Raw genomic sequence first — 23,899 nt, 5'->3', positions numbered from 1 at the left:
AATAATAAATTAGGGTTCGGCCTGCGGGCCGCCAATTGAATAATCCGGCATTAGACACTTCAATCAAAGACAATTATTGTATAGCACTAAACATTGACATTCATAGTATATTTACATAAAGAAAATGATCTTACCTCGAGATTTAAAGGTGACAAACAAAATCCTGTGGTTATGCTTTTTTTAAGAGCTTTCTAGAGATTTATTGTCCGATTCAGTTTTAATATTGTTAGAAGAATAAACCTTTGGCAGAGTAAATTAGTTCAACTACAATGTATACTGCAGTTATATTCATCAATACAACATTAAAATAAAAAAGGAAAACAGATCATCTTTCTGTGTATACAGTTGGTTGCAATAATAATAGTATTGAAGTGGAGATAGGATAAAAGAAGGAAAACAATGTTTCAATTGCGTCAGTATGTCAGCAATTTTAATGAAATATATCAAATTATAAAGATATAACATAATATAGGTTTGAAGCCATATCATCCATTTGGGTTCTTGCAGATGTAGGGGTGAAGGATCATGAAGTAGTAAAATAATTGGATCCACACTACATTCCATTGCAACACCAGCGCCCTGCGTTTCAGCCATCTTGGGGTGAAAGCAACTCGGCTTTTTGCTATCGCGATGGCAATATCAGCAGTTTTGTTAAAAAAAAAACATAAAGGCAGAAATCAAACCTAAATGATGATAATATATGATAAAAAAAAGCATCGGCTCGCTAGAAACCATGTCAGTTATCAAGCATTTTCACCCCAAAATGACGGCCACGCTGTTTCCAAAAAGCACCTTTGCAGCAGTTCAGACGGTGGCGGTAATGCACCTACAAGCTGGTGTGTCAACCGCCAGTTAAACTCAAGCAGAAGAAGAAGTAGAGGGCGTCCTGTACAAGAGACAAAACAAAACATTGTGAGTATCCAGCAGTGACGATACAAAAGTAACATTTTGCATGTGTGCTTTGGTGAAATACTTTGATTTTAATCAGATCCTCCTTTTTCCGAATCATATGTTAAATGTATGTTTCCAGTCTTGCGCAAAACCGTTAACAAGTGGCTGTTCAAACGGACCCATGCGATTTCAAATCAGTATTGTAACGTTAGACTGTTGTAAATATATCAGACTATCAGTCGAAGAACCCAAAACAGCTCAGATCAAACACCACAACTGACAATGTCAACTGACACAACCGGAAAATGTTAATGTTGTGATATTAAACGGAACACTCACCTTTGTGAGATACTTTGTGGTCATAGGTTTTTTTTACTTTAGTAATGCCCCAAATAAGCTATTTTACATATCAAAAGTTGATCATGTATTCCACAACACAGAATGTATCTGAATGGGAGAAAATGACCCAGTTCAAAAGTTGACATTCCTAATAATGTGTTTTTCCTGTTTAACCAGTTAAATTACTCGTTTTGTGGGAGTAGTTGTTAGATATAGATGTGAGTCACTTCTTTATCCTGACTAACGGCTGACCATGTTTTTGTTTTCTCAGGATGGCCACATTCGGCTGGAAACGTAAGGTGGGAGAGAGAGTTTCCAAGGCGACGGTGCAGCAGTTTGAGCAGGCTGATGATGATAATAAGGTGGAGAAGGAGGGAGTTGATTGGCTGAATGTTATCAAGCGGCGGCGAGAGGTGCTGCTGGAGGATTGCTCTGCTAAAAGCAAGAGACTAAAAGATGAGGGCACGTTACTTGCCGAGCAAGGAAGGTAAAGGGATGTGTGCTTGTTCAATCTTAAAGAGGATAGGTCACCCAAAAATTAAAATTCTGTCATCATCTACTCACCCTTAGATTGTTCCAAACCTGTATAAATTTCATTGTTTTTTGGAACACGCGGGAAGACATTTGGAATAATGTCAGATCTCACCCACCATTTACTGCCATAGTAGGAAGAATAAATACTATGGGAGTCAATGGGGGATGAGATTTGATAATCTTCCAGATATCTTCCTATGTGTTCAGCAGTGGTGTAGTCGGGGCCATACGCATGCACGGACTCTTCCACAGCGCTGTTTGCGTATAGCGACTTCTAAAGATCTATATTAGCGTATACCCACTTGTTCTCCTGCTTAACGTCTCCAAGCTGCTTTTGTGGTTGCTTTTCCTTTAACCGTATCGCGTTCACAATTCAGTAATACAATTGGTGCATTTCTTAAGAAAATTCACAAAATTTCTTGCTTCCCCTCCGACAACCAAGCCAAGCGCATCATCTTCAGTGTTGTTAACTCGCCTGCAAGGAGTTCGTCCTGTCAGTGACTGAAAGAGTCCCGCTGAACCCGTCAGCTAATATTGATATAACTGCCCACTTTCAGTCAAAGCTGCTTTAAAGGGCGCTCACCGGCTGTGGCTCCTCTCATCTGGCATTTACACTGAATTCACGGGTTCTCTTGCGCTGCTTTATCTCTTTACTATATTTCAGTGCATCGCAAATCTTTGATGTCTGTCACAACTTTTAATACTAGCTTTCTTTAAATGACACATGATGAAATGAAACAAAGCACTTACATACCCCTACTGTTTAAAGTCAGAATTCTTACATTTTCTTTGTATCCTCGTTCCCTTTAAGTCATTGTGAACCTACTTGTTACGTTTATTCTACATTTAAAATAATGTAGTCTGTTTTACCACAACCTTAACTTCATATATTAATATCTTTCCCTTAAATTATTAACAAGTATTGACACAGAGATCACAGTTATCACAAAGTTATCTCTAACCTGTAAAATCTTGCATATGTTTTTACGTATTCTTGTCTATGTGATGCGTTACAAGGATATGATGCTTTGTAAAAAATATCGTATTGTGGTCGACAGTACTGGCATAGATCTGTTTTTTCCAACCTTATTTTTTTCCAATTCTATAACTTTATATTCAAAGCATAAGCGAAGAATAATGCATACAAATTTAACTGAAATAATTGTCATATATTACTAGAAAAACAAATCAAACAAACATACTGACCCCTGTCTTTTGGCCATGTGTGGTCGGGGTTATAGTACACCACTTTTTTTGTTAGGACTACACCACTGGTGTTCAGCAAAACAAAGAAATGAATACCGGTTTAGAACAATCTGAGATTGAGTAAATAATGACCAGATTTTCATTACTGGGTGAAGTATCCCTTTAAGAAATAAACATATTCCAACATTTGTGACAGTGTGAAAGAGAGCAAAACTTTTGCATTGTCATTGGTCATTTTAGTGTTGCGAATAGCAAGAAACAATTCGAGAGAAATTCATAAATTATAGATTATTTTCCAAAAGTATTATTTGGCAGTTCAGAGAAAGGGCTGTTGTAGATTAGTTGGTGTCCGTGACAATAATCTGGCCTCAAAAAACGGCTTGAATTGTTCATGTTCTTTCAGATTATTTTCACATCTGTTGAAGAACATTGAAGTGAAAGAAATTACTATTAACACTGTTTTTTGCACACAGTGCTTTGTGTGCTGGTTCAAAATACCAGTAATTTTTTACACACAAGCACACACACGCGCATACACACTCACACACACAAGCATACACACTAGTGGTATATTGATATCCTGGTTTTGGCAGGACGAGGTTAAAGCCTGCTAGATTATTCAGACATGCTTGTTATGAAATGTCAAGTTGTATAATCAGACTTTTTTCTTCTCTTCTTACCACTTTTACAGTAAATCTGAAGTTGTTTTACGGGTTTGTCATTACCATTTTGATTCAAATGCCAGATTGAGTCATTCCAGTAAAACGTCCATTCTCTTACGGTCAGTCATCTGTTAACAGTATCGTGACAATTTTTTTTTGCCAATGACAAAAACAGTTTTCAAGAGGAATCAGCCAAGAAGATAAGGAAGCTCATCTATGATAACATTATTATTTTCATCCAGCAGATGGGGCTGTGGGTTAGCTATAAACTCAAGGCCATACCGTATTTATGCTTTGTGTACTGTAGATGTTGCATGTTTGGACAGGTTTGGAAATTAACCCACATCCACCTCTTTACTTAATTTCATATACTCTTTACCGACCCTGAACCTAACCCATATTAAATACATGAAGATATCAGTATTTTGTAGTATTTGTAAGTGCACATACTGCTTTCATTAAGCTTAGCTTCAGTTTTCTGAAAGATGCTTTAGAGACAAACATCAGCTATTACTATCATTTACCTAGTACAAAGCCTTTACATCCAAGTCAATGAGAGCTCAAGGAAGTGTGCCACTATTCACTTTCCCAACTGCTTGTTCCTTTTTGTCATCTCAACAATCCCCTGTCCTTTCTTTCTCCTGTCTTCTATCTTTTTCTTTCATTCACTTAAGACCTCTTGTATGAATGGCCCTTTAATGCAATGATTAAGCTGCTTTGGATCGAATTGTATGATAGTGAGCAGCAGGCTACTTCTATTTTTAAAGAGATTACCGCAGCATTGTATTTTAATATTTGCCGCACCTGTTTTGCAGGGGAAATCGGATCATTTATTTTTTGCTTTTAAAGGAAAGATAGACAATGTGAAGGTCAGACAATTAATGTTTGCTAATAATGTGAAGTCTCAGAGGTTTTGAATAGCAGCCGGTCATTGGTTTTATGTTGAATTTATTTAGTGCTGGTTAAGGCATCTAAATTGACCACTGACTTGAGTGTTTATGTATAATGTAATCCTGCGGTACTCACCTGCTTGCTGTGTACACATTAAGTAGACTTTAAATGTCTCAAAAATAAAACTTTTGTCTATTCACACACGCATTGTTGTTCAAAGCTTTTCTATGGAAGTTCTGCAGAAAACAAAAGAAGATAGTTTGTAAAAATGTCTCAGTGTTGTCTATACAATAAAAGTCAATGGGGGCCAATGTTGTTTGGTTACCAACATTCTTCAAAATATCTTCTTTTGTGTTCTTCGAAAGAAAGAAAGTCACACAGTGTTGGAATGGCATAGGGGTGAGTAAATTATGTAAGAATTTTCATTTTGTGTGAACTTTTAGAGGAAGTACTGTAAAATAAAGTGCAAACAGATAACTGAAATCAGACCAGAAAAGCTTAAATGCTTGTAATAATATCATGATCTTTTTTCCTAACAATGACTTTCATTAAGAAAGCTATACACAGCAACTAGAGGCCTAAATGGAAGTTCAGTCTGGTTCAGAGAAGCCGATCATTTTAGCACTCAAATGGGACTTTCAGTGTGAGATGTGTTTTAGCAGGTCTGTGATAGTTCAACAGACCGCCATGAATCGAGGCCGAGACAAAGGTAATAAATTCTAGCTTGCGCTTTAATTAATTTATTATCTTAGACGAAAGTAATTCTTTCATTGTTTAATTTGAACTTTCTGTTCCTGGAGGTTGGCTATGGTTTCTGAATATTAACCAGCATAGCAGGTGTGTCTGTGTAAATATTAGCCTCATGCCTTTCTCTTTGAAATGACAGTGTGTTAAAGACTGCAAGAGACAGATGGAGGAAAAAAGTATTTTTGGTATTTCCCAAAGTCGACTTAACTTTCTCATCATTCTAAAAAACCGCTCTGCTTAACGGGAACAATAAGTCAAATTAGGCCGCTTGTTTTTTTCCCAGTGTCCAAAGAAAGGCTATAAACGTCACAGCCAGCTTTGCTTTCAGGCAATGCATTGAATAGCGTCAATTTACTGGAAGATGCTTCAGAGATGGGGATTAAAGACAAGCCGCAGTTAATACTACCACTAACCTGTAAAGCCTTGACAAGTCCGTGAGAGGTTAAGGATGTATGTCAACATTCACTTTTACAACTTTTCATTTCCTTTTGGTCTTCTCAATATTATTCTCTCTTGCTTCCCCCCCATGTCTTTTTACTTCCCATAAGAGCTCCGGTCTTAAATGCTTTTTTTTGGCGTGATTAATTAGCACTTTGGCTCCAACTGTGTATTAGCGAGCAGCAGGCCAGCATTGTATTTAATATTCTCTGCACCTGTTTTACAGGAGAAATCAAGAGGCCAGACAATAATGTTTGCTAATGAAGAGAAGTCTCGGAGGCTTTGAATAACAGCTGGTCATTCGTAGCATATTGAATTTATTTAGTGCTGGTTAAGCCAATTAATGACAGACAAACTGACTTTAGTGTTTATGTATTTACTCCTGTGGTTCTCACCCGCTTACATTTCGTCCCATTTTTGGACTGAATTATGCCAGGACTGTCTGTTATTGATGGTTTTAGGTTCATGCGGTCATTTGGATCTTTTGTACGTGTTTCTGTGGGAACCTTGTTGACTTGATTTTTAAAACCACTTGTACTGATCATGTACTTAACTGTATTCTTAAGTCACGTGAGATGAAGTCCTCTGCCCTGTGCATAAAATAAATAAGATTGGGAATATTGTAGATTTTTTTTTGTACCACTATGATTCATTTTTAATTTGTTGCAATTACATTTTTTGACTAATGTATAATGTGAGTTAAAAAATTAAGGTGGTTTGTGGATTGATTATTTTCTTTAACTTGTCTATCAGTGGCCTATTTAACAAATGAGAGCTGTTACCAGCCAGCGCTAAGATAGGAGGCCGGTAGGATTCTTTCCAGACTCCAGGACTCCAAACCTCAGTGCAGACATACAGTACATGATAGTTTTTGGGGAATATGAGGTTAATTTAGATCCCAAAAGATCGGTTAATGTACATTTTTATTGTAGAAATGTAATGTATTTGATATGTCACCCAAGTGTCAACCTCATTGCAGGCGAAAATTGTCAATCCTGTTACAAACCCTCTAAATGGTTTTCTTTCACAAAATCACTTTCAACCTTCACACCCTCGATACAAATGTAGCTATTATAGTTGTGGTCGATAATCATATTCTCTTTAACAATGGTCCTAGCTCGTGCTTTACAGTTTACACCAGTAAGTGAAAACGCAGCAGCCATTGAAGAGGCATGTGGCTCCTGGCGACCCTCATAATCACGTTTTTGGGAGAATAAGTGGATTTGTGATGAGAAAATTACATAGAGCTCGAGGAGAGTTGGTTCAGGTCAGCACAATGCACTCATGTGTCTGCATTTCCAACTTAGTTTACTCCTAGAAGGTTAAATGAGCATAAATGTATTTTTATTTATATACATGCCATATAATATGTACTACATATGATGGGCCAATAATATGCATGTAATGCATCTAGAAACCTCTTTTGCTAATGCTTAAAGGTCCAGTCAGTGAAATCTAGCGGCAAGGTTGCGAATTGGAACCAACCGCTCTCACCACCACACCCGTTTAACACTACGACTGCTGACATAACATGGCAAATGATATGCAAGGGACTCTAAAACCGATTTGTTACTCTAGTACTGACATTCAAAAGTCACAAGTGTTTTTATAAAGTTTGGTAAGGTAACAATATTTTATATTATGAAAATCCATATTAGATAGGTAAAGCGTACTGTCATTTTATTCTTCACTGATTAAAAATAGCTATATGTTTAGGATTTAGGGTCTTTAATAACATACAATATTTGACTCATTGATGTTAATTCATCATTTCTAATAACAACAACAGCCATGTTGAGTCCAAATGTCTCCTGGCACATTAAAGATGACCTTAAATTGAGATTTCTCATTAGTAAGGGGGATATATCTACTCCACAAGTCAAACATGGGTTACTTTAGGTACAGATAGTCAACCAATTTTATTTGCACACTAAATGACTGTTCAGGTTTAGTATAATAATTTCTATTTATAAAACACTAGAATAACTTAAACATATCCTTTCAAAGTACTTACTTTGCACTTTTTGCAAACTATTAAAATGTAACCAAATCATTCCTATGGACATCTGATGAAAAAATGTGGGTGGGTGAGTTCATCCAAAAATGTAAACTTTATTTACCCTCATGTCATTCAAAACCTGTATATGACACTTTCTTCCGTACAACACAAAAGAAGATATTTAGAGGAATGTTTTGTGTCGATATAATGAAAGTCAATGCGGTCTGGTTCTTCAAAACATCTTATTTTGTGTTCTGCTGAGAAAAAAGTAATAAAGGTTTGACATGACAAGAGGATAAGTAAATCATGACAGAATTTTCAATCTTGGGTAAAATGTCCCTTTAGGTGAACTTCTTGAATAATGCAACATTAGTGCCATTTCAAAACGATTTGTAAATGTTCAACATAGAAGTGCACAGTTACTTTGACACAGTTGTGTCGTAGTGTCAAATACATAAAGCATGACGATAACGGTCGAAACTTCTGTTTGCTACATGTGACCACTACTTCAACATGACTATAAACCCAGAGTCCAAGCATCCTCAGGAGGGGACTAATGAGGTCCCAGTGCTGAAATGAGTTATTGTTTTGATGCCGTAAAGACACACCAATCCAGCTCTTTCTACTGTCATGTAATAGTTTTGCTATTTAAATCGACTTTAAACTGACTGTAGCTGATTTCTGCTTAAATCAATATTAGGTTATATAGGTTGTTGTGAGTTTTTAAATAAGCAGATATCAGGTACTGGTCTAAACATTTTAATCTGAACCACATATGCAAACAACCTCTTGTGGTAATATGATTCATTTTGTTATTATATGTAATGGAAGTAACTGCTTTGCCTATATTAGCATATTGACATTTATTACTCGTGTCATTTTCTCACAGCACATTCACAGCATTTAAGAAGTAATGTCCATAAATATAGTAAGCAGTTGAAGCTTATTAATTAAAATGTGAAACTTTCTGTATTATTCACACCAAGCAATCAAGAATTTGATAAATATATATATATATATTCTTGCAATATTCAGCTGCAGTGTGAATAAATAATTGTCATCAGCAAAATCTCAACTAACAAATACTGTTATTCTATAAATTATTTTTTCTCAAAGTGTTTGTTCTCAATTCCATCAGCCAAAGACTCTTTAAAGTGTTATTTATAGCCTGTTTATAATGAGAAATCTAATTTAAGGGTTTCATTTTGTGTACAGGAAAGAGTACGTACATTATGTTCTGTTAAGGACACTTTGTATCTTTTTTAGACAAGCTATGTGGACGTGTTGTTTAGAGCGTTAATTCTTCTTTCATGTCAGCTGTCACTCAAAACACTTGTGGATTTGTGCAAAACCACACCCAACCACTTCCACATACAGTGCAGCACTTGTTTTGTTTTTGTTGTGTTTTGATCACAGCGGTTCAGAAAAGAATATTGGTGAGATTTTACATTTTTCTTTTACACTAATAAATCTGTAGATAATGTTTTGATAAGTGTTGAACGGTTCACACTTCATAGCTATATTGAAAAGAGTCTGTCTCTCTCTCTCTCTCTCTCTCTCTCTCTCTCTCTCTCGCTGTCTCGCTCTCTCGCTCCCGCTCTGTCACGCACACCCATACACATGTGCAGAGAGAGAAAGTGGCCAACATACCAAATGAAGATTAAAACGAGATTTTCGAAGAGATTAAATGACACACACCTTTACATACCTACGCCCACATCTTCATGTTGTGTTACACAGTGTACTCTTTACCCATCCTCTGATGTTTTTATCATAACGTGTTTCATAGGCACATACCTAGAACACTTTTTATGTAAATTCTTCTCGATAAGTTCTTTTTTATTTCCCCCGAGGGTGATTTAATGATTTTCCATGAATTATATGAAAAATATTTGTGCTTATAACCATGTTTTATTACCCTTTTATTTACACAATAAACAGAGTCGGAAGACTAAGGAAGCTTGGCCGTATTTATGGACGTCTGCGTGTTATATTTGCACGGCTGATGTGTAACACTTTATTAATCCCTCCCATTGTGTAAATTTGGGAGCCGATTCTGTGAAGCGGTGGATACTGCCTTCTCTACTAAACTGCATCCGAAATGTCTAAGATCAATCCCAACATAATAACAATTGACCAAAACACTGGTCTTGTTATATAGGTTTCATAGACGACAGCATTTTCTAATGCTTAATGTTAAACCGTAAGAACTCTTGAGTTACAAATTAACCTGCGAAAGATCTAATCTTTTTATTCACTGTAAATGATTTACGTTTTTGGATAGAAACATTCAACATTTTGGGAAATAATGTGACAACACTACATAGAAGTTTGCTTCCAAATATTTCCTGTTTTGATCATCTACTACATATTAGTATCAAGTCACATTAACTCACTTCATTTGAGTGTATTTTCTTATCAGAAAACCTGCTGTGATTACATTTTTTTCCCAGAAATTTGTTTTGCATCCCTGCAAATTTCTATTTCTGTGTTCCTAAAGGTCAGGTTATCTATAAATCAGTCTGGATCATTTTTCATTCAAATCGCAGAAGACCGTTGTGTGACCTGAGACTTTGTTCTGTTTTGAGTTATGGTTGTAGTCACAAGAAAGTCTGTAATGTGCTTTTGATGAGCTATTAACGTTTATTTTTGCTCATTTGTCAGTCTGCAGTTTTTCTTTAGGGTAGGAAAACAAAAGTGGGCTTTCCATGACATATGCTTAAGTGCTAACAAACATTACGCTGAGAATCACCATGTGTGTGTTTAAGGACATAAGTGCAAGTAAATGTCTGTCTTTTTTCCAGTCAGGTTTGTGTTCGAAAGCGCTCATGCTTGTCTCATAGAAGGTGTGTTTGGCTTAATGTTAGAGGCAAGCCTAACAAGTGTTTTTTCTGGTCATTGGCTGAAGTGTAGGATCTTGTCCTAGTTTTCGCTATATCATTAAATGTCTACTTATAAGGATTACATCTATTCACTAAATTTGAATTTTACTAATATTTACCAATTTCCAAGCACTGAATGAATAATAGATGTGTAACACTGCTCTAAATATCAGATGATAATATATCGTAGAATACATTTTTCATCAGGAGCCCAGTAAGGAAACAGACTTTGGGTACTAAACTTCCGATGTGTTTTTGCATAGGGGAGATCTATGGAATAAAGGTGATGTTGCCGATGTAGATTTTCAGATCTTGTATGTGTACTCAAAGTAATCGCAATGTGTGTGTTCAAACCTTTGCTATGTCTATTTAAGCTTTCAATTGAAAATCCATAGCTGAATCTCTCTCTTTCTCTCCCTCCCTCTCTGTGTGTGTTAGGAACTGGGAAGCTTTGAAGAGGTGGGATGAGGCGCTTCAGCTCAAACCAGACGACGCTGAGCTTTATGATATGAAGGCACAGGTAAAATTCAGTTCACATAGACTATAAAAAGTGTTGATCTTAAAGGGATACACCCAAAAATGAAAATTCTGTCACCATTTACTCACCATCAGGTTGTTGCAAACCTGTATAAATTCTTTGTTCTGCTCAACACAAAGGAAGATATTTAGAAGAATGCAGTTCTCATCCCCCAATTACTCTTGGAATGCCATAGTAAGGAAAATTAGTACTATGGGAATCTATGAGGGATGACATCTGTTTGATTTCTGACATTCAACAAAATATCTTCCTTTGTGATGAGCAGATCAAATGTATACAACGATTCAACAATCTGAGGGTGAGTAACTGTTCAAATATTTTCAATCTGGGGTGAACTATAAATTAAAGCGGCCCTAACACACAGGGTTTCTGCCAATCTCATATTAATCTTGAGTTACTATGGATTAGTATTGCATACGTTGTATCTTCGAAGAATATTTAGTTTGATCACATTTATAAAAGATAGATACAGCTGTATGATTACGTCCGAAATCATACGGTATGTGCGGGGGGGAGGGGTAGGCAGAACTGAAGCACATTGTCAACAAAACACAAACTTCAGTTTCACTCACAACATGCAGTTCATGTCCGGCATCTTTTAGCGCTGGGATGGCTCCATATATCAGTTTCAAATGATCTCAAAATCCAGCCAACAATTTATATAATTATTATATAATATTCATCACCCAAATGCAGTGAACAAACAAACACCTGAAACTTCGCGAACATATGCTCTCTCTCTCTCTCTAATGCAAGTGACGTCTGCGCATGCTCCTTCTCCTGCTCTCCATGCTGCCATGCTGGGAATGCCGTGTGCTTTTCCGGGAGAATTGTTATATCTTTGAAAAAAACTTTCCAAAACCTGTACGATCACTGGGGGAGTGTATTGAGCACAGAAATACTACGTTATACGCCCAACTCGTTTTTTGACAAGTTGACCATGTTAAGCATGAGAAGAACACACGTTTAACATTGTAAAGTCAGAATGCATCACGCATCGTTGCAGCACCCCTTTAAATCTTGAGTTTGCAATAGTGGAATGTACCACAATTTAGAGACACACAGCTGTTACTCTGACAGTGACTTTCAGTTCTCTTCTTTTTTCTTTTAGTCGTTATTTTCATTTCCTCCTCCCAAAGTTCCACTCCCCAAACACACTCCCTCTCTGTGGTCTTTATAAGAGAACATTTTGACATCTAGGTTTTTTCCCTAGATATTCTCTCCTCACTTTGCTCTCAGGCTGGTGTACTCTCATGTACTGGTACTGTACAAACACAGTGTATCTTACAATGAGAACACTATGGACTTACTGTAAAGCTCTTTCTCTCTGGATGAAATTACTATTCCTTCAGCCCTCTGATGATGTTTGGGGTCACTTACTCATTATTCATTTACTTTATCTTTTCACATTGTAGAATAATAGCTAACTCATCAAAACGATTAAATAATGCAGATGGTGCCATGGGACCTATGTTGTGAAATTTAGATATAAATAAAAAAGTAACCATCCTTTACCTAGACTCTACAAAAATGTAATATTGATGCTTTATCATAGCTTTTTCTTACCCTTGAATGCTTTTTATATCATATTGAAGGAGTTTCTATATGTCCTGGGATGTTATAGGCTATCCGAGTAATTGATATTGACAAAAATAACTAATGTTGAAACATTCAGACATATGCATTTAGATCAAAAGGTTTTTAGGATCATGAAAAATATTTTAAGTCAGGAGACTGTGAGCTTTTAAATGAAATAATGCAAATGAATGTAGCCATTTAGCAGGTGCTTTCCTGTGGCTGGATTTGAGAAGTTCCCTCCATGGTTAAACGTCTTGCTCAAGGGTAAAGTGATTATGATGGTAAATTTAAGTCATACCGGTTCATGAGTCACTTTTTCTTGGAATTCAACCTAGATAAAATCAATGCAATGTAACGAACCAGCTGTTTAATTGATATAATTAGATTGCATTAGTAATGGTAAAAAATCTGAACTGTCTTATTTTTGTACTTCTTCAAAGCCGTCAGTATTTGAGTCTGGTGTGAATTATCTCCAGCAATCTCATGGGGTGCTCGAAAAGGGTTGACTGCTTTCCTTTGCCATTTGGTTCAGCTCATCCTTTAAAATCATCTAGTCTCTAGTTTTAACCATTACTTTTAACATTTATTTAGATAATGAGTAACATAAGTTAACTGAAGTGCCAAGTGTCTAAACTGCTGTGTAATATAAATATTTTAGTGATGGTATGTATGTTTGGAAATCATTAGTTGATGATAGTGTGATGAACTTTGCTTCAGCTTCAGAAGAAATATTTACTTTGCAGATCACATTAATATGTCAGCAGCAGGATATTAAAATAGTAATGAATGACCAGGTTAAGATTGTGGGAAAAGTAAAAACCTTCTAAGACCCAGCAGGTATACAAGCAGGAGCAGCGACTTCATCCAGAACCTGTGTGCCCACAAGATAAGACTTCTACCTTGACCTTACAGGGTCTTGGCCCTAGCAGATACATCAATTTTATTTATTTATTAATTTTTTGGCCTTTTTTAACCTTCTGAGTTCTGATTGAGATAAGTGTATGTTTAGTTTCTACTGAACTGTCCCTTTTGGTGCTTATCATCTTTCAGAGTCATCATAATTTCTTTGCGCGAATATTTATTTTTATAAACGTTCAACTTTATAGGCTATAATTATGCATATATGTATGCCCATATACAATAGATGCATTCAATGATCCATCTGTTCAATGAATCATCTATACACACACACAGTTGTTTGCTCACTCATTTAACTAATACAGGATTCATTCAGCAGTAGTTATTAGATCCAGTGTCTTGAGCTGATCTGTTCTTTCGTAACTCTGTTTTTTACTGTTTTTCCATCTCTCTCTCTGTCTCTCATTGCTTGCTGTCTTCACCTGGCATCCCTCTTTCGTTTTCTGTGCCAGGTCAAGTGTTTTGGCCTCGTTGTCTCTCTAATGACGTCTGTTGCTGTTTTGTTTTCGTTGAGATGGGTACGCTTAAAACGTCAGGTTGAACTCAACAGTAACCATTTCAAGTTTTGATTTGGTGCTCTCGTTCAGACATCTAAAAGAGCGGCACAGCTTGACAGTTTGGTATGTGGGTGTAAACTAGGATATTGGGTAAACCCTTTGCCATGCCTGACCCTTTGAAGGTTTACTATAGGTCTTACACAATGTGTCTGCCAGGGTTTTTCCATTTCCATTTTTCATTGAGTGATATTTCTATAATAGTAGAAGTAATAGTTGCAATAGTAGTGCATTTCCATAAAAGTAGTACTAGCAATAGTAAGAAGTACTGAAGAATGTCGACTGCTTGATTATTGTGATGGTCAATTGTGTACAAGACTGTTCATTAGTAATAATGAGTTCATATTTATTTATGTAGAATCTGAATTAGTAGATAACTAATAGTCGTTCTTAAACTATTGATTAGTTAACTGTTACTTAACAAAATTATAAATGCTACACCATACTGATTGGTTAACACATCTTCCTTAGCAGTTAATAGAGCAGATGTAAGTATTAATGAGGAATTATCTATTAGTTCTGCAGTAATTCCTTCTTAGTTATACATTAAGTAAGAAACAGTATTCTAAAGTGTTACTGAAATATTATATGTTGGACATGCTGGATGCATCCATTCTTCCCCTGATTGATCCACAGGCAACGTTTGACATCAAAGTAAAAAAAACTACAGTTTATTCCTCCTAATTGTTTTCTCATCCCCTATTCCTCCTCCCCCTGACAGGGGATTTAGTAGCTTGCTCTTTTCCCTGCATCCGGCCATTACACTACACCTGTTTGACCAGGATGCTTAACATGTGGATACAATTTTTGTTAGCCAATCTGCATGTTTAGATCAATAGCTTCTGGAAACTAAGATTGCACGCATTTTGGCCAATCAGTTCTTGTTGCCATGGAAACAGCCTGTGTTGGACACTCTAGTATTTCCTTTTATTATTGCACTGGCCTGATTTCAAAGGCATTATGCTTGAGTAACAGTTTAATGAAAGCACTTATAAAGAGGTCGCCATGTAGCTGGTGTTTGTTTACTCATCCACTTTAAAATTTCCTGCCTCTTAGAGTATGTTGTGCAAGTATTTATTGAGGATCTGGTATGCGTTTGCTGCATCACATTGTATTTAGGTTTAAAACCAATTACTAAATCATATTTGCTTGAAAATGGAGATAATATAACTTACACCATGAGTGCACTGTTATAATAAGCCTAAATACCCTCTGTTGAAAACTTAGTACCTGACGTACAGATGGAAAATTCACACAGCAGTCTATGAAGAGGTCATGGAAAAGTCATAAGTCAAAGAGTAGGGGAATTCTGGCTGAATGATTAAAGACTATAATCCCCATTTCATTTTGTAGTGGTATCGGACAAAGAAACACCGGTGAAATTAGGCCTGTCACCATTGATCGTGCCATTCTCATGCTCCGCTTCACAATGAGTTAGTGATAAATGCCGCCACATTTGAAAGCCCAAGGGCACTCGCGGGCATAAACTCCAAATAACCACCGCATTACCACAGAAGAAGTATGATTTACACACACGTAAGCTGTGTCTGAATTCGCCTCTATCTTCTATATAGTGCACTATACCGGGTATCTGACTACAATTTAATAATATCTTGACTTCTCATTAGTTTAAATTAATCTTACTTTAAGCATTTGTAATGAAAACCATAACAATTTATTTGCCAGATAAAGGAAGATTGAAAATTGTATTCAAAATTTGATGCAATAGTCAAAACTCAAGTCAATCAATTTATTTCAATAACAAGTATAAAAAATCATAAGAAATTGAGTAAAAAGAAATTCAATGTTGCATACCTGGCATAGACGAGACACAGCAATTTGTGTGGGAGATCTGACTTCACATTCCCTGATATTTTTGCCAACCTTCCTTAAGTACCCAGACAGAACAAAGCATTGTGGGAATATTCTTTAGAATTTGGCTACGATTGGGTCTTGTGATCACAGGGGCTGTACATCTGCGTACAGTATGTGATTGGTGAAAGAAACCAAATGTGTGAGATATGTTCCAGCATTGAGTGAAGTTTGCTAAGCTCTTAAAAAACTTTTATTACCTCTGTTATTATGGGAGTGAGACTATTGTACCAGTTGCACTGAGACCTTTTGGATGGTACCAAACATGTGTAGTTTTGTGTGTATGTAATGTGATCTTTTCTTGTGTACGATTCCTAGGTGAGCTTTTGGGTGTCCTGCGTTGAGTGAGAGGGGAAGAAAGGAACAGTTGTGTTTGCAGGGTGAGGTGTTTATCTGTGATTCACTGTTATGCGTCGTTTGAGATGTAGATGTTATCTCATTAGGGAGTTTGCTGTACTGGAGGAAGTCTGTTGTTTCTCAAGGGAAGGTGTCCTTTTGGTTCAGATCTCCCACTGGACTGAGAGATGTTCTCTATCCTTTCCCGAGAAGATGTTCTTTGATCAGGAGCGAGTATGTTGTTTTTCAGGAAGGGGCGCCCTTTTGGCCTGGGCTACCCACTGTGCTTAGAAACGTTCTTTGTTTGTTCCCTGGTCAGGACATCTTAGCCCTGACCTTACACTGCCATTTTGTATTGTTGTCCGAATTCTTAGTGAACTACATATTCCTTACATTTGTTCCCCACAATGCATTCTGATTTTGAGTGTAATAGTCAACGTTCACTATTTCCCATGATACAGTGCGAATCAAACATCGTATTAGAATCAGCTGAGTGACTGTTAATGCCACGAATGCACATTTATATTTACACTACGTTTATTCTTGTTGACAGTTATTTTATACTTTTTGAGAATAAACAGAATAAATGAATGTTATAGACAGCAGTACTTTATTTTTTATTTTTTTTAATAATTTTACTAAACGTAATTAATGTAATAAAATAAACCTGTCAAACTGATTTTTTTCTCTTTATTAAAAACTAATACAAAAACGTGACGAATAAAGTAGATATTAAATTTGTTCTGTTTTATTAAACAATCCATAAAGCCACACAGGTATAATATATGCGTTATGACGGATGTCAGCAACAGTACTGTAGACGCAGGTTATATTATGCCAGTGTCTGAAATCGTTCACTCATTTTATTCAGTTCTTCACGATATAGTGGACTGTTTAGCATTCGCTATATATGAAATAGACACCGCCGTAGTTCCAGGAAATGTAGTTCCATATTTTTTCGCTGTTCTTCAAGCCTTTTCTGTAGGGGTGTGTTGAGACCCTCATCTCACAAGACGAAACATGAAACTGGATTCACGGGAACGAGACGAGATGTTAAGACTTCTTTTTTTAAAGAAATCCTCAATGATGAAATATATATGGAATTGTTTTATTTGATTCACCTTAACACAAAATGCAAAAAAATGCAACTTGTACTTTATGAAACACAGTAAACTTCTATTTTAATGAATTATATTATGCAGTAATAAACAATAGGCTATGGTAACACTGCAAAATGTCTTGTCACAAACGCAAACACATTACTGTTTTGTAAGTTATTGCACAAAATGTATGTTTTGTTTTTTTAAAAGGCGTAGCTTTTAGTAAAGAGCTGTAGTTGTTTTCTTTATATGCTTTTGCATAGTCCTCATGTTAGCAGAAGTGACGATCATTTCACATTGTCAATCCTCCTTCCTCCACTGCCTGAACCTTTATAGCCTTCAGAGAAACAGTTAAAACTACATGAACACATCATGTTTTATCATGTTACATTGCACATATGTAAGAGACAGATGATCCGTTTTTGAAGAGGTGTGCCTGTGAATGTATTTAAATAACGTAATGTGAACTTGCATTTGCTAAACGGTACTTGTTGTACTGTCAGCTCAGCTGCTCTTCAGCCATGCGCTCCCAAAGCGCTGCTGGCTGCGTGAACTGCAGTAAAGACTAGTGCTTATGCACAAGGCGCTGCAAAAGGTTGAAACATGTCCGTCCAGCGCGTGTTTACATACATGCCTTTGCGATTCAGAATCGATTCTAGACAGGTATGATTATTGTGAATCGCGATGCACCGTCCCCAGTCCTAGGTGAAATGTTGCAAATTGAGAATCTTAATCTGTAATCCTCATAATTTGTAACCCCTAGGTGTTGATCATCCTTCAAGAGGTGTTCCTGGCTGTGCAGTCTGCAGAAATGTCAACCAAACTCCGCCCCCTCTGGTGGGAGGCGTGGCAAACTTTGGGTCGCGCTCAGCTAAGTCTCGGTGAAGTAGAACTAGTAAGTCTTTATACTATTTTTACATCTGAAAATTACTTGACCCAAAGTCTGTTTACGGATGTCGTGCCACTCTGCGGCCATGTTTGCAAAGCCTCTGGGCGTCTTCTCCTTAAATTGTGAAAGGCAAATATTTCTTAAATCGCTTTCAAAAATGACAATCAAATAGCATATTTCCGATTAATAATTAAACCTGATATGGACTGTACCAAAACTTTGGTTTGCTAAGTTTAAATTGTGCATTTTTGAAGTTGCTTTGGCTACTACTGCGCATGAGCACAGGCTGGCAATCACCTCACATGAACCGTTTAATGATTTGATATTTTTACTGAGAGGCGGGGCTTTCTTTTATTAAAGCGGCCATATTGAGTGTTACATTGCTCCCAATTTATTGTTAATATATTATCTTTAGTTGACCAGATTAACTGACTTTAATTACACCAAATTTCTACTTTTAAAATGTGATCCGTAGCCAAATGATGAAAATAGCCAAACGAAGTCGCAAAAATTGCACACACACAATAACATGTCTTCATGACTTCATTGTACTATTAAAAACATTCCCAATTCAAAATGGAAAATGTATCTAAATCACCTGTAAACGGATCTCCAAAAGCTAACTGAAGTCAGGAGTCATCTGGAGATAGCTGACGTTATCGTCTCTTATATCTTCCAATTTTTCTTTCACTATCTCTCCTTTTCCCCAAATGTTTATTTACATAAAGTTTATTTATTTTTAAAAAAATTCTTCACTGTCATCTGTTTTGTAGTGGTTTGTAATAAAACTGTGTTTATTGTTAATGTAGTCGTTCGGTTGGCTTTTATGTTCCTGTCAGTATGTGTGAGGTTAACACAAGTGCTCTCGCCAGTTATCCATCATTTATTAACTGGCACCGTGACAAAATGTGTACTTCAGGACATCCACACCCAGAAGCATGGAAGATTACTTCGAGGAACAATTCCACATCTTACCTGCCCCGACCTGTGTGTGAATATGTGCGTTAGACAGATACTTGACGAAAAAATCTTGCACATCCTGCAGTCATCTGGCTAGTGCCTACTTGTAGGTGTGTATGTATGTATGTGTGTGTTAATGCAAGCATTGAGCTTTATCGCACACTCGTCGTCGCACATACACACACCAAACTGAGGTCTTGGCTAAAGATTGATTGAATCTATTTCGGGCTAAGCATGTTATGTCAAGTCATTTCAGCAAATTGAAAAATAACCTGGGGGTGGAGGACTTGAGTCATATGTGAGGGGTAAGTTTATGTTTGTTCATTTTTAATATTGAAGGATATCGTTTTTGCGGATTCATGGAGGATTCCCGAATCCAGATGTTTGAGACCACATTGATGTGGTAAAGTGGACCATGACTTCAGGACAACTGTTAAAATAATGTATTGTCTGTTGAATCGATTAGGAGTCTGGAGGAAAAAAAATCTCCCAAAGTCATCAGATGGCCTTAAATTCCCATTAAGGATTGAAGAACTCATTTTGGCAACAGCTCTAATATTGATACTCTCTTAGGCTGTGTTTTTGTTAAGTGTCAGCATTTCCTTTGTAAAATCAATAGGGTGATTATGAAAGTAAATGTATAAGAACATTATTTGTCCAGTGGATGAAGAGAAAACACATGTCATGCATTTTCTCATCCCTCCTACTCGTACTCTTTCCTGTCATTCCCTGGGTAACATGACCTGGGTGACTGATTCACAGCAGGAACTTAACTTAAGGGTTTCATTTAGAAGTATGAGCAGTTCTCTAAGAAAAACTAAAGGTTATGTTATGACAGACAGTTAACCACCTGCAATGCTGCTTGCACACACAAACCTTTTAATATAAAATAATACGTTCTATATAAAATTGTTAAAGAAATCTGAACATCGGGCATTCTAGGTTATGTAAGAAGTGCATCTGTGACTCATCTGTATGCATTTTTCTGAAATTTGCAGTGGTTTATGCATACTTTATGTATAACAATAATGTGCGGATATGGCTTGTTAATGCTATGGTTTTCTGATCGGTGCTGTGTTAGATCACTGAAGTCTGTTACCCCGTGGAAACAGACCGGTGTACATTCACGAAACTCTTAAAAGATAACAGCAACAACAATGATTATAACTTTATGCTGTGATCTTCGCATACTTATAAAAAAAAAGCATTTAGTCAATCGTGATAAATTCTTGCAATTAGTGTAAACATGACAACTAACTTCATCAGGCGGCTTCATGTTGTTTCCAGGCAGACAGTTAAAGAACGCGACACGCACATCACACCGAAATCCTGTAAAACTTGACCAATTAGATGACGACTTCGAACTTGCTGAAGAGTTTCCAGAAAAGTGTGCATCAGTCATTCAGCCAAATATCTTACTGTAGATGCTGGTGGAATAGTAAACCATGCAATCTTCTGATCCTTGGTAGTATACATCATGCTCCAGACTCTGATCTATTTCCACAGACAGTTTTCATATGTTGCTTTCAACACCACATTTTATTGGTAACCAGGGACATTCATATAGCTTTGCTATGATGTATCTTCAAAGGCCTGGAAATTAGGCAAATTGGGAGTTGGATTCAGAAATCAGGAGAATAGAAGCAAGATGAAAGTCATGACGGCTTTTTAAATCAGATGAAGGATATTTCTCTCTAGATATCATTGACAGTGTTGTCAAAAAATATAAAGGGTTATACTGTATATGCATCTAGTCTTGCCTATGTGTGTACATGCTTAAAATTATGGTTCACACCAAAATATTGTCATGTTTTCCAAGATCTTGATATTTTTGTGGAACAGAATTTAGAAGAATAGAGACCAGAAGTCTCGATCCCCATTTATGTACATTACATGCACTTTTATTGGAGATAATGATAGAGAATGGGGGCTGCAGCTGTCAGTCACTTACATTCTTCCTTACAAAGGCTTTTGTGATCCACAGAGAAAAGAAGTCAGCCATGACTTATTCCCAATGCAGAATATGCCTTGAGTATCTTATTGCTTTTATAAAACAGTTCCCACACAAATATATGTATATAATATACATTTTAAAGGCCAAAAATGTATATCAGTGCATCTTTTATGATGTAAAAACCTTCTTTTCATCCCGAAATTTTTTTCCCTGACCGACTATGAACAGCAACAGAATGTTTATGTTACGAAGTTGTTGCTAAGGGTACTGCACGGCGATGTCGTAGATAAAACGCAGCTATTGACCAATCAGAATAAAGCACTAGAACTAAATGATCAGACAATGTACCTTTTTGGGTGAACTTTCCCTGTTACTTTCATCTGTTCCAGGCCGTACGATCCTTCCAAGTGGCATTGCACCTACATCCATTTGAGCGCCCCCTATGGGAGGAGGACTTAGACTGGGCCCTAAAGCTTCGGCAGCAAAAACAAGTTCTCAGTGAAAGAGAAAAACAGCAAGAGGAAGCTCGAAAGCTTCTGGTGGAAGCACCCGAATTGAAGAGCGATTATGATTTTGAGAGCGATGAAGTGATTGACGCCTGCACAGCCATGGCTGAGAAACAGAAAAAATATGAGGACTTAAAGAAAACAGCAGTTATTGTGGAAACACATGGGGCGGTGAAAGAGGTGGTTGTTGAGGATGACAGCAAACCAGCTTCATCCTCAGTGAGTAATTTAGTCAAGGCAAGAGCTCTCTAAAGAAGGAATAGAGGTTATTTTTGTATTTTCTCTGTTTATATTGTTTAATGTGCTACATATTTACTTTGACTCTGATTGGATTTCATGTGTATAATGTGAGTGAAGTGGTAAAGTGAATACCAGATGCTCTCTCAACAACTGTTGTCCCTCAAATGGAGAGTTAATTCCTTTATTTTACTGATGCATTTGTTCTTAAAGTGCAGTTTAGGTTCCCAAAATAGCAAAACAGCATCTTCTTAATGCAGGTTGTTGGTCTGGAACGGCATTGACTCTAGTCAGCTTTATTGTAGTCCCATTTTATGAGAGTCCCCACCCAGAACACAATTAAAGCAGTGTTAAACTTGAATGTTTAATGCACGAACACACACAGAACATTACCTGCTGACAGGTGGACTTTCTGTTTTTAGTTAGTGCAGTAAACCAAGCAATAAAGTTTGTGTTACTGTCATGGATTAAACTTTTGGCTAAAGGGATAGTTGTCATCATTTATTCACCCTCATATCATTCAGAACCAATGTGACCGATGTGTAGCATGGTGAGATAATTCCTTGACTGTCATAATAATTATTAATGGTTTAGCAATATAGTTTTGTTTGTATAATTTGTGTTTATAATTTTAGTTTGATGTTTCAATTACCCATCAGTTATGTGGGTTGAGAAGCATATTCCGACTAATCACATTCAATTAATTTCTGTAATTGATTCTTTAGTTTATTTATTGAATAAAATCTTGGTTTAAATAATCTGCTTTCCCATGTTTGTGTTGTGTTCTTTCACAAGATCTTACATTTTTTTGATTTCAGTTAGCATGGTAAAAAACGTGTTTTTATGATTGGCGGTTCCTGCTATGTATGCAACATTCACCGTCATTAATATTGTCCAATTATGTGCATTTGCTGCCAACCAAAGAATTTATGTACATGATGGTTTTTATGTGGCACCTGTGGGACCAGACGTAAGCTGCAGCATCCTTCTGTCTTCCGCTCATCATTCGCTAATTGTTTCACTATTTAAATAAATGTGTACACTAACGTCTGGCTGGCGGTGACGCATCGCAAATAAAACTACAAATCGGTTTACATTTCCCAGTTCTCATTTATTTAAATCTATAGAACAGGACAGAATGTACGTCATGGCAAATGTACAAATGAATGATTCATGCTTTGAATAATGTAGTGAAGAGTTTTAACTGATTTTCATCATAAATCTATAGGGATTATCGTATGTCTCCGGATCTTTCCCTGCACATTTGTCACTGTGTAAAGATCATATGCTCTGGTCTGGCTCATATAATGTTTCCCTAGTCAATCACTGGATACCACATAATAAAAACAAACTGGAGAGTTGAAAGTTTATATAATTTAATTGGAACGCTGACATCATGCACTTGTCCACATGTTGTGTTAATAAATTATGATATTAGGTAGAATAATAGAGAGTGACCAAAACTCCTGCTCTGGCATTAACTGTACCATTAATTTTATTCTTCTTAATTTATTATTTATAAATGTCTAGGGTACTTCAGCTACCGATGTACACGCTATGGTTGTTTTTGGATTGTCAATCTGAATTTCTCTTTTGCTTAGATTGAGGAAAATGTTCTATGGGCACTGGTTCAAAAAGGATGTGAACAATTGCCCTAAAATGACCAAAACTGACTGTGAATCCACAAACACATTACCTGTTTTTGTCACATGCTTGTGAATAATAGTGCATAAAATATAAATTACGATGGCATTTTTTGACATATTGGACATGAGCACTGATGGCATAGAAAATCTAAATGTGACAATGTATTTTCCCTTTAACCCAACAGTAGAAATCGCCGTACTGTTTACTGTATTATTACCGAT

The 23,899-nt window shown here is 36.6% G+C and overlaps 1 protein-coding gene across 2 annotated transcripts; it reads left to right on the top strand.

Annotated features, from left to right (window-relative positions):
• Positions 1 to 787: 787 nt before the first annotated feature.
• Positions 788 to 22,789, top strand: ttc33 (tetratricopeptide repeat domain 33). Of its 2 annotated transcripts, XM_056747165.1 has the most exons (5): positions 791 to 912; positions 1,502 to 1,717; positions 11,028 to 11,109; positions 18,249 to 18,380; positions 21,678 to 22,789. In XM_056747165.1, the coding sequence occupies exons 2-5, from the start codon at positions 1,503 to 1,505 to the stop codon at positions 22,044 to 22,046; spliced, it is 798 nt and encodes a 265-aa protein (XP_056603143.1). In that variant the 5' UTR covers positions 791 to 912; position 1,502; the 3' UTR covers positions 22,047 to 22,789. The 2 variants fall into 2 exon arrangements, with proteins under 2 accessions (XP_056603144.1, XP_056603143.1); XM_056747166.1 differs by lacking the exon at positions 18,249 to 18,380 and having other exon boundaries at positions 788 to 912.
• Positions 22,790 to 23,899: the final 1,110 nt, after the last annotated feature.

Source organism: Triplophysa dalaica, chromosome 4 (genome assembly GCF_015846415.1).
Source record: "Triplophysa dalaica isolate WHDGS20190420 chromosome 4, ASM1584641v1, whole genome shotgun sequence".
NCBI lineage: Eukaryota > Metazoa > Chordata > Actinopteri > Cypriniformes > Nemacheilidae > Triplophysa > Triplophysa dalaica.
The sequence above is the reverse complement of the archived record's forward strand: the minus strand, read 5'-3'. Positions and strand labels throughout refer to the sequence as shown.

Coding starts and splice junctions, on each gene's coding strand:
- ttc33 (XM_056747165.1), top strand. CDS start 1,503: ATGGCCACATTCGGCTGGAAACGTAAGGTGGGAGAGAGAGTTTCCAAG. Junction 11,110..18,248: donor TTTATGATATGAAGGCACAG/GTAAAATTCAGT, acceptor TGTAACCCCTAG/GTGTTGATCATCCTTCAAGA. Junction 18,381..21,677: donor GTCTCGGTGAAGTAGAACTA/GTAAGTCTTTAT, acceptor CATCTGTTCCAG/GCCGTACGATCCTTCCAAGT.